We start from the raw sequence: 11,482 nt of genomic DNA, 5'->3' as shown, positions 1-11,482 counted from the left end.
GGTATTACAGTTAAGGCTCAATGTACAGTATACAGTCATTTTATAAAGATCTAGTAGTTTTGTATTGAAATAATAGATGTTTGTTGAATCACTGAAACTTGGACTTTTTCCACTGGAATATTTAAATGAAAAATTACATATAGATCTGTAGTAGAAGCTTCTGTGTGTCTGATTTATTCTGAATGCAGCACAGTAAAACATGAAGATGGGGGGAGGCTGGTGAACGAAGGCTAAAAGAAAGCTTGAGTAGTGATGTTTCTTTGGTTTCTTTCAGCTGGCCAAGCCGAGTGGCTGGGGCCAGCGAGAGGGAGCAAGGCCCGAGCAAATGAAGGAGGACGCTGGAAGGTTTCAGAAAATGTTCAGGAATTTCAGGAGCAGGTGGCGAGTGGTGACATGAAAGGAGGACGTGACAAATGCAACCGGCGGGCACTCCAGAAAAAAAGGCCCCTGGCTGAATGGTGGCATAGTATCTCCCTTTTTTCTCTTCTGTGCCTCATACCCCCCACCCTCGCGCACACACATAGACACACGCACATGCTCCAATCTCAGCATTAAGCCACTTGCTTGCCTGCATACTTCATGATGTGGATGATAAAATGTGCAGTTCCTATTCACAGCACAGACAAAAAAGGTTCTGCCACTTAATTCGGCAGATGTGTGAAGCTGTTCCACACTTGTTTCATTGTCCGTCTTTAATGGTTGCTTATTAACATATAGTTAAAGGAATTATTTATTCTGAAATACATTAGGTATGCTTGGAATATATTATATTAATACATTAAATTACATTACCTCTTTTTTTCACTTATACAAATGAGAAATCCAACATAGAAGATGTGAGGATATTTGTTCAAACATTAGGTCGAAAGATCCAGAATGCAGTGCAGTCAAAGTGACACAGTTGTGGTGCAGTACAGCATAGACTTGGCTTGGTTAGTTAGCGATCTATGACATGACAGGAATACTAGCATTAATTGTGGTAACAGAATGATCAGTGAAGTTTTGGAATATGTTCTGTTTGAGCAGAGTATGCAGATGAGGAGGTGCATCTTTAATGGCCGAACAGCTTAAAACTGTGCTGCTGTATTGTTTAGAGATGAAGAAATTCATTACTCAAGTCTTTCAATCAAGTAATTTCCTAGATTGGCCCATTTGTGCTACGACATAGGACATGGACACGACCAATGAAAGTCTGTATTTTGTTAGTAACAAGATAGTCAGCTACCATTAGTGATACACAGTCCAGTCAGTGTTATAGAGCTAATTGCATGTGTGGCCATGTTAACATAGTGTTACATGCTGGTCATGAAGTTCAAGAGTTCCTGACTTTCTGAACATTATTGGGATAAAGTGGAAAACTGTTAACCAAAGTGAAAACAGACTAATATGTAGATAAAACAAATCAAAATAGTCATCTCAAAATCTAATTGCAAAATAAACCTTGTATATTGTTCACTGGTTAAATTACAAAAATTAATTTAGAGTGGATTTTTCTGTGACAGCGCCCAGGCCATACAGGTCAAACCACTTAATCTTAGCGTAATTTTATATTCAACATCCTATATTATCTATAAAGTAAACACCCACTACACAATACTCTATGATATCATTCAGGCTATTGCATTGTGTCATTAGGAAGTGCACAGTAAGAGATAAATTTTTTTATTTATTTTGTTATAACTCACTATTCAGCGAATTTGGCAGTAGTTCAGAAACATTAAAAAAAAATGGCATAGGAAATCCTGTTCCATAATTAAAATCCCCCCCACACACATACAAAAAAATAAAATAAAATAAATAAATAAATAAAAATATTCAGCCCAATTCCATGGAAACCACTAATCATTTGCCATCTATTGTTTGTTTTTTTTGGATCAGGTCTCAGATGAATCAGAGAAGAGATTCTAAGAGATCATTTAAGATCAGGGATTTTTTTTTTTGCTTAGCGCAGGTAAACCACATAACTGAAGATGGATGCTTTGTTGTGACTGCTCGGGTTGAAGTTAAATTTACAGGCGCCAGGCTGGAAGCTGCACAGTCGCTCGTGCTCGTGCTCGTGCTGTGGAGTCACACGTTCGGGCTAGCCTTTTGCCATGCCTTTGCTAGAGTGTGGGAAGAAATGTTGCTCCCTCCTCAGAAAACCACAAACATGAGGATGCCAAGTGCCAAAGACTCAGCATTATCAGAGACTATATTCAGTGAGAAGAGTGTGTGAAATAGTCAGAGTTGTTCTCCTAGGGTTTTTTCTTCAACAAATCAACAACGTCTGTATGACTGACTGCACCATGACAAATGTTTAAGCTCTTTTTTTATGTACATTAATGGGATTTATTAACTTGCTTACCTATTGATTTTTTTTAAAGATAGTTATGGAAAGTATATAGTGTATGTAAAGTGATTGCAGAAACTTTTGTGAAAGTTTTGTGAAATAAATTAAGCTTAAAATCATTACCATTCATTCATTGTCAAATTGCTGTGGTATAAGAGGAATAAAACTTTGAGGACTTGCTGTTATTGGAAAACAATCCACTTTAACATTAACCCCACTTTGCATCAGCTACATCACACAACTCTGTGATTGATTATTTTCCCTATAATAGCACACCCCAAGTGTTTAATTTCCTAAACTATACTTATTTATAAGGTGACCACAACAAGCATTAAAAGTACTTTTTAAGTGCTGTTAATGAGAGTAAACAGACAAGGTAAGACAATCGGTTTTGAAGCGCAACTTTTATTCTAGCTAACATACTGTCTAGAATTGGTCTGCCAGTAAAGATTGTGCATTTCGGACCAGCAAAAGGAAAAAAAAAACACACAAATGACATTTTATTTCTTGGTCATTACTACATTTACTAGAGTGTTTCTTGATTAACACAATTCAAGACTAAAAAGAACAACTGCTTTTATTTACAAGACAAAAAGCCAAGCCTTATAGGGTTTGAGGTTTTTGTTTTGAAGTCACTGTCTCGTCTTGAACATTCAAAAAGAAAATGGGTGAAAAACCTCTACATCATCTGGTCTTTTCCTTTACATTTATTTAGTTCTTTAAACCTGTATGTCTTGTTAGACTTTTTTGTCTTGAGGTAACAAACATTCCTGATATTATGCAGAGTAATGTGTGGTTTTGTCCCCCTGGGTCCTGGGTTAGCCAGTAGCTCACCCTGTAACTCCAAGCTGCATCTCTTTATATAAAAGTAATATCTCCAGTTACAATGCAAAAAAATAGCAGCACCATGTCTATGGCTAAAAGTGAAAGGTGACTGGGAAAGGGGGGGAAGTCAAGGATAAACTCTTGTTTAAAATAAATAAAAAACATTTTGAAGTTTGGAAATATCCTGTGAATGCAATATGAAAAAAAGCACTACTGCTGGTTGCATCTACATGCCATTTATTGTGATATTGACACATGTGATGTTAACATGCCAAGCTTCTTGTGTTCAAAGCAACATATCCAGCTTTTAACACGGGAGCCATGTTAAATTACTACAACACTATGGCTCTGTAAAATTCACAATTTCATATCTGCTTTCAATTTGAACAAAAGCTTTATAAATACATTTAGATCAGGCCACGAGGGGCCTAAAGGCAGGGGCATAAAAGTCTCTCAATGAAACATTTAAAAACTCACATGAGTTATATAATCAAACTGTTAATGGCACCAATTTCATTTAATGCGCTTTCTTTCTCTCTCGTTGTTATTTCTTTATTTTTTTCTTTTTTTTGCTCATATCAGGACCCAGAAGGAAAATGTAATGTATAATGAGTGTCCAATTACTGGACCAGCAGATACTAAATAACAAAGTAAAACAAAAGGCAGAACTGAGGAAAAAAAAAATCATTATTAAATCATGACTGGTTGAGGTATTATGGGTAGAACAGAAACATTTGTCTTTTTTTTTCTTTTTTTTTTCCTCTTTTTGGAATAGCGCAGAAATCACATTAATAAAAACTGATCACATAAAAAACTACCAAAAGAAACTGATGTCAATATCATAATTTTCTATGAGAAAATTAAAAAAAAAAAAAAAACTATGGCAGTATATTGACATTATACATAGACAAAACCAAAAATAGCAGCAAAACAAGACAAGAGAACAAAGCATGTCTTTTCCTTTTTTTCGTTCAAAGTCTCATACTTGCCAGAAATCCCACCGTAGCAGCTAAAGTGAGGAGTGTATGCTCCCGTGTTCTCTTCTTTTTCTCATTGTATAAACACCTTAGTTTAGTTCTGCAGTTACTTTCTACTGTCCAGGCGTCACCCCTTTTTTAACGTCTCACTCTGCCACCTCTAACGTCCGCCTTCATCCCTGTTTTCTCCTCCATTGAGAATTGAAAGAGGACATTACATCTTGGGGTTTGTGCAAAATCTTCTAGAGGCCACAGCACTTTGTTTTTTCTTGTAATTCGATTTTTGTTTGTTTGCATGTTTCTCATCCAGACTTTACCAGCTGAACAATAACTACGGCGCTTTGCTGATCTTCCAAACAAACCAATGTTACACACAAGGTAGCAAACAGTTGTGCAGTGAGCACACTTCAAAACTCAGGCATCCTGTGGTCGTGTTCCATACTGGCCTTATACATGGGGGACAGAAAAAAATAAATAGTTCTTAATCTTTGTCATAGCTTTTTTTGTTAGTGTTTCATTGATGCGCCTGGAGCTGAACGGTGGCAGGCTTGTGTGGGTCGCTTTCATTGAGATTGCACCTCAATGTTCTCCAGCATCCATCTGAGCCTGTTGGATGTTGACGGTTGCTGTAATGCTCCTTTACTATTCTGAGAATCCATTTCTTTTCCAACTCTCCATTTCTCTCTCTCTCTCTCTCTCTCTCTCTCTATAACCTATAACACCATAAAGAGACCTGCTCCATGCTGCAGACAGGAAATATACCTGCCATCAAATTCTACTCCATTCCATGTGTTTTTTTTTCTGTTTTGTTTTACAAATGTGGATTTTTTTCTTAAGTCAGCCTTACAAGACAGACTGAAAGTGCTTTTTTTTTTTCTTTTTCAAATGGAATGGTTTTAGATTATAATACATAAATCTAAACAGAATGTAGACTGTGGATTGCACTGCGAATGTAACATAGGAAGCGGGTAGGAGAGAAGCTTATTGTGTCACAACCAGTGGTGGCATTGGCAGTGAAAACAGTCAAACAAACAAAAATAATTGGGGGAAATGGAAATGGTTCTGTCTGGTGATAAGTTAAAGCCTTAGCTTTGGCAATCCACAGGCCTCTAATTCATAACATAGAATAACACATGCTTAACAAAAGATACTAGGGTTACACAAGCCATTTTAAAAAGAAAAAAAGAAACATGTTAGGGATTTTAAAAGTCTAGACAATAGAATAAAGTGACTAAACGCATAAGCAAGCGGGGATACATACACATGCCTAGACTGCACAACAAAAATGGCTGGGTTGACTGTTAGCATGTGTGACATTATACTAGCTAAAAGAAAGAGATAAAAGAAAAATAATGCCTTTTCTCTTTCAAATAATGGTTATTGATACATTTGAAATAAAATTACAAACCTATTTCCTTGTCTGTACATTAGACAAGTACCAACTACATAAATAATATATGCAGCTGATGCAATTTTAAAAAATCCTAGATTAACTATACATTTTTTGTCTTTTTTTTTGACTCAAGTTATGTGAAGAGGGTTTGAAAGAGGGAAATAAGTAATGTGGAAGGAATTATCAAGTTTTTTATCCTTCCCTTGTCCTCTTCTGGTGGTCCTGGCCAGCAACAGCCCAATCATGAAGGCCACTGGGGGTGCCACGGAGGGGTCAACAGTGAGGGCATGCTGAGGGGCTGATTACGATTGGTTGAGGTGCCTGTGTGGGCTCTGATGGTTTGGGGGCTGTTTGCCCTCTAGTCCCATGAAGCCTCTGGTCAAAGCCCATTACCCCAATGAAAAACAAGACTCTAGACAAAGGCCTGCACCCTCAGATGTTAATGTCCCTGACATCTGTAGGAGTGCATGAGAGATCCACATCCTCCTCCACACGTTTGCTTTCTGTGGAGATGCTTTGCTGCTGTGCCTGCCTCAGACTGGACTCCAGCAGAGATTCGATCTGCTCCTGGCACGATCGAAGACAATCCTATAAAAAGAACCAGAAGCATTTAGTATCAATTTGGTACTGAGGCAAGTTGTTCAGAAAAAGCAGTAAGAAAGTGTGGGACTTACTGGGTCACTCCTGATAACTTGGGATAGGTAGTGGGTGAGGTTCTGGGATGATAAAGAACTGTCGGCACCCTTCAAGTAGAGTCCCTGGACAGCTGCGGCAACGCTTCCTGCTGCAATCATCGAGGGAGGGCTAGCGATGAAGTTGACATCTGCGGATCAGAAAAATGACACTATTTTGTTAGGAATCAACCAGGCTAAGCATTTGATTCAAACATGTGATTAGAATCAAATGGGAACAATGCAAAACCCATTGAAACTAGCAATCTAAAAGAGGAAACCCACAGTTGGGGGATGTTTCTGAGAGCGCTCAATAATGAAGCATAGCATGACTAAATCACAATGAAGGCAGTCGTGGCAGGGCAGGGGACTGCCCGTGACATTTTGGGGTAACGCCAGATTGTGACTCCAGGCAGTTAAGGTTTTTTTTTTTTTTGGTGGGCAGGAGGGACTTTGCTGTAGGTCTCAGGCTTGTCCTCCTACCCTAACTCTTACTATGTTTCCACCAAAAAGAAACTCTCCAGTAAATCAAAGCCATTACCACATACACTCAAATATATCTTGAGTGCAACACACCCAAAGCATATAGACTTTTATATCCAAGCTCAGTTATGTTCCCAAGGAAATGACTTCCTTCTACATAAAGTGGCTGAAATGTGAGTGCTTGCTCAGTGGTAACTTGTCTTCCCACACTGCCTGCATGAGAGGGAAGACATTATAAATCAAAGTAGGGACTTTTCCCACTCTCTCTCCCTCTCTTACTCACTCACTATGAGTTCTGCCCACACATGGAGAGTGCAGCAGCGCAACACAACGGACCCTCTCATAGGTAGCAGTCTACCATTGCTAGCCCAGAGACGAGAGGGCAACTGTTAAGACAAATTGAACATAAAGGCACGGGAGCCATCACCAAAATCTTTTCATGACCATGGCTAGCCCCCTTCTTCACTACCCACCCAAGAACAATCTTCCTGGCTGCTATCCCAGGCCACTTCCCAAAAGAAATTGAGGTCATAAACATAAAAGAGGTGCGAGCTCCAGTGATACCCACCATGTCAAAAGAAGGACAAAGAAAGAATGGAAGGGCTAAAGTGGAGAGATTCCTTCCTGAGACACTAAAGGCTATTTCAGACAGACGATAAACTGACCATGAGCTAAATGCAATAGGTTACATAACAATAGAGAGTGATGAGGGCCCACATGTCACAAACCAAAAAAATAATCTTCTGGGAAAAGAGTTACACCCTTAAGCAAAAAGCAGATACAGGCTCCATTTGCTTATATGACATAACTCAGCACACAGCATGTTTTTTATCTTCTGCATTTCACAAAGAAGGGCCAGATAGTTTCCTCTTTTTGTCAAATGTTCAGACTGTGCATTAGCAGGCTGCTCCTGGGAAGCTCTTGGGCCTCTGCAGAGCCATCACCACAAAAGGAAACAGACTTCCTCTCACTCGCAGACGCTCACGTCAGTTTATAATACCTCTGCACAAGGAATTAGGGCAGTCCATTCCACCCCAATAAAAATGCTTACCGATTGCAATTTGCAAAGAAGAACAGAACTAATGTCTCTAAACACTCCATTTAGATCCTTGCAAGTATTTCACAACAAACGTTAATCATTTGCATAAAAAAAAAATACCAAAAAAAAAAAACCACAGCTAATCTACAACGATCAAAACGAAAGTCAAAAGGTGCATACCTGTTGCGCAGAGAGCCACAAACGTCTGTGCATGTTTACGCAGAATCTGCTTGGCGCTCTGATGAATGGGCAGTTTGGTGAGAAAATGTTCAATGAAGTCATGTGGTGTCACAGACGCTAGATCCCACTTCAGCTTATTCAGTACAAGTAGCTCCATTTGCTGTGAGAAAGACATGCAAGTGCACTGTTTAAAAATTAAGAGACTCAAAAGTTTCTAGAGAAGTACTTTTTTGTTGTTCTGTTGTTGTTGTTCATCAAGCATTCTATCTTTTGGCCTCTAGGTGGTGTGCTTCTTCAAATGGCTTAACCTGCTCCTGACTCAAGCTACTCAATTTATTTAATTACAAACTACTACGATTTAATGCTGGTTTGTCAACAATTTAAAAAAAGTTGCACCAAAGTGCACCAAAAAGAAAAAGAAGAATAACCTCATGTCTGCATGTATTGCATAACTTGTCCTTGCAAACTAAGTCAATACAGGCACAATCTGCAGAAAATGACCAAAGGATCCAAACTGGTAGAAGACAGGGTTACCTAATTAACAAGAGATTAATAGGTAATTACCAATAGTTCACCGGGGCGGATGGAGTTGTCCGTGTATATGCAAAGCTTCTCAGCTGTTAATGGCACGGTTTCCTTCATTTTAGAGGCCAAAAACATGCAGGCGGCTCCCAGCAGCTGCAGTCGCGTCTTTTTAGTGTGTTCGACAGAAAGAAACCTGTCCAAGTAGTTCATGGCCAAAGGGAAAACCTCCTCTTCACATTTCTGTTCTTCGCACACCTGGTAAGAAACGTATATGAGAATATGGCGCTTGAAGCCTACGCGAGTACAGACAGTCCAACAGCAAAATAATTAACAAAATGTTCTACTTTTAATTGAGAATATATATATATATATATATATATATATATATATATATATATATATATATATATATAATGTGTTTGTGTATGGACATTTTTGGATGCGTTTAACCAAAATAATACAAAAAAGTTATAGCATGAAGTTTCACTCAAATGACTGATTGTCAAATGAAATGTAGTACAGTATTTGATCAATCGATTTATCAGTACATGAGCCGCTTTAGCCTTATAGAACACAAGTTGAAGTTAGCAGTAGATGCTAGTGGTCGTTGCTTCCCAATACACAAAGGTGGCGTCAGGCTCGCGAGCAATTTCTAGTTCGTCATCTTTTCAAAAAATATTTAAAAATATAATAAAATTGTTTCGACGCTTCCAATTTGCATGGAAATGATCCGCCAAGTATATTCTATCGGCCACAACAAAAATATGTTGAAATTTATTACGAAAAGCAAGTGAAATTAATTTAATTTCACAGGGAGTCCACAATGATGCGGAGCATGCCGCATTTCCACTCCGCACACATTTAAAAAATTAATATAAATTATTCCGGTGGACTAAATCGCACATAAAGCACATGTAAATCTACAATAACCGATGAGGATCATAATCCGAATATTAATATCACGGTTTTATTGTCGGAAACGAAGTAAATATCTTATTTTTACTCCGACCTTCAGGGACGACGTGCATGAGGCATGGCGAAATGAAACAAAAGTTTTAACGTGTAAATATAAAGTCTACTTCCAGGAACCGACACTAACTTATACATATGACTTAAAGGTCTCAGGTTGAAAAACAATATGTGAGAAATGTCATTGTTTGGGCGTTTTCTGAATTTTTAAGATATTAAAACAACTTCTTAACACGGCAGCAAAGATGGCGCATAATAGGCTACTGGCACGAGTGGGATTGCATACGTGTACATTGATATTAAATTGAAATAAATTCGTGCACACTACATTTCACGTTGCTGAGGTTTAAAACGAAACGAAACAAACAAAGTTTAAAGACTTTTACACAATACAGTGGAGATGTTTAATGTGGAGCGACACCAATCCCATGTGTGCAATATTACTTTCGTAAAGCAGATTAAAAAAAACAACGTTATTGAGCAATGATTATAGCATTTAGATTGTAAAAGAGGAAGATGCCTGTAGGTAGAACGATTTAAAATATATGTCCGTGTTAGTAATGGGCCTGCATTAGGAGATCGGGTCCAAAGAGCATAAGGGACGATCATCTTGAGACAAAGTTGTGTAATGTTAACAAATGTCGGGCTATACAAACCTCTAGCATCCATGTGGCGACGATTTTCCTCATTTTTGGTACAATTTCTTTCTGCACGCATTTGAAATAATTGGGCGAGGGAAGATAGTTTTCCTCGGCTTTCAGCATTGTCTGCAAAACTCGATCGTTCAACAAGTTGGTGTCGTGGTAAGCTCTTCTTATGGTATCCACCTCGCAGCAGAACAGCTGGTGCTCCATGGCTTCGGCGTAGACTTTGGCACGGAGGAGGAAAAAAGTTGAGCAAAAGAAAGAAGTGTTGGGGGGGGGAATCTTCCTTCACGGCAAGGACGGAGGTTTGTGCTGATGCCGCTCTCGCCGTCTCTGCTGCTTGCAAGCCACTGAACAAGTCTCGCGCCGCGTTCCGCCTGACAAAACTCCCTTTCTGCAGTGACGTGCACTGTTGTTAAGGAAGATCAAAGCGCGGCGGCCTCTCTCTGTGCGTGCGTGCGTGCGTGCGTGCGCGCGAGAGAGAATGAGAGAGAGAGGGAGGCTGTCTGCTTGAGCGAGGAAAAGATAATTCTTAAATGACTTTTTTTTTTCTGGCCCTTCCTATTGCTGCCAGTCTGGAAATGGGAGGTCCTTTTTTTTTTTACCCCGAGTGGCGAACGGCTATGGGGGTGAAAAACGGGGGGTAGGTAACAGAGGAGGAGCGAGGTTTTTTCTTAAATGATGGGGGTAAAAAAAAAAGCCTGTTGAACACGTGCAATTGTGATAGGGGGCGGTATAACAGACCAAATCGGTATAATCGTCCTCTCTGTCTCATTAAGCGGCACACACTGCTCTGCTCGCGCGTGTGAACCAAGTTTCATTTACTCTTATATCGAAAGCATGTGGCCGCATGACTTTTCAAACATGTTTGAGGTTTGTCTAAGAACATTTATTGAAAAAATAAACAACAAATTAATAAACAATTCGTCCCTAAACAGCAAAAAGCTTATTTTAAAACAGAGAAAATGGATTTAAACTTAGGATATTCCTTCATCTCACACCAAGAAAGAGGAAACTGAAACTAGCCTACACCAATGAGGGAAAGTTTTGTTGCCAGGCAGAACTGTGCCTCTCTTTACTTAAATGACAAAAATGTCAGAAAACTTCCCACATTAACGCCAAACAGCATCTCACCACGAGGACAAAAAAAAACTTCCAGCACAGAAAGGCACAAAGAGAACAATGTTCTGCTCTTAGCAGCTATAACGTATCACTACCTCAGAGCTCCGAGCAAAGCAGAAGGCCTATCGTATAGCTTGATATGTTTTCTAACAGCTTGAATGCGCCTCTCGTTTCCCGAAACAAATATTAAATTATCTTCTTTTAAACGATTAGCATGACATTTTGCTAAGAAACGAAGCGAGTTGAAACTTGTCTGGTGTTATTAGGTTTGCTCAAATAGGGGCGCTCTCACTTTAAAGACCTCACTGCTGTCGCTTCAGGATGA

At 39.1% G+C, this 11,482-nt stretch overlaps 1 protein-coding gene across 1 annotated transcript; it reads right to left on the bottom strand.

Moving 5' to 3' along the window:
- Positions 1-2,716: 2,716 nt before the first annotated feature.
- Positions 2,717-10,574, bottom strand: ccnd1 (cyclin D1). The gene is made up of 5 exons (XM_046857505.1): positions 10,048-10,574; positions 8,462-8,677; positions 7,898-8,057; positions 6,199-6,347; positions 2,717-6,112 (listed from the first exon to the last, which is right to left on the bottom strand). Exons 1-5 carry the CDS (start codon positions 10,243-10,245, stop codon positions 5,957-5,959), a joined length of 879 nt encoding a protein of 292 aa, XP_046713461.1. The 5' UTR covers positions 10,246-10,574; the 3' UTR covers positions 2,717-5,956.
- Between the last annotated feature and the right edge of the window lie 908 nt (positions 10,575-11,482).

Source organism: Silurus meridionalis, chromosome 9 (genome assembly GCF_014805685.1).
Source record: "Silurus meridionalis isolate SWU-2019-XX chromosome 9, ASM1480568v1, whole genome shotgun sequence".
Classification (NCBI taxonomy): domain Eukaryota; kingdom Metazoa; phylum Chordata; class Actinopteri; order Siluriformes; family Siluridae; genus Silurus; species Silurus meridionalis.
Note: the sequence above shows the minus strand (reverse complement) of the source record. Positions and strands in the feature narration are given on the sequence as shown.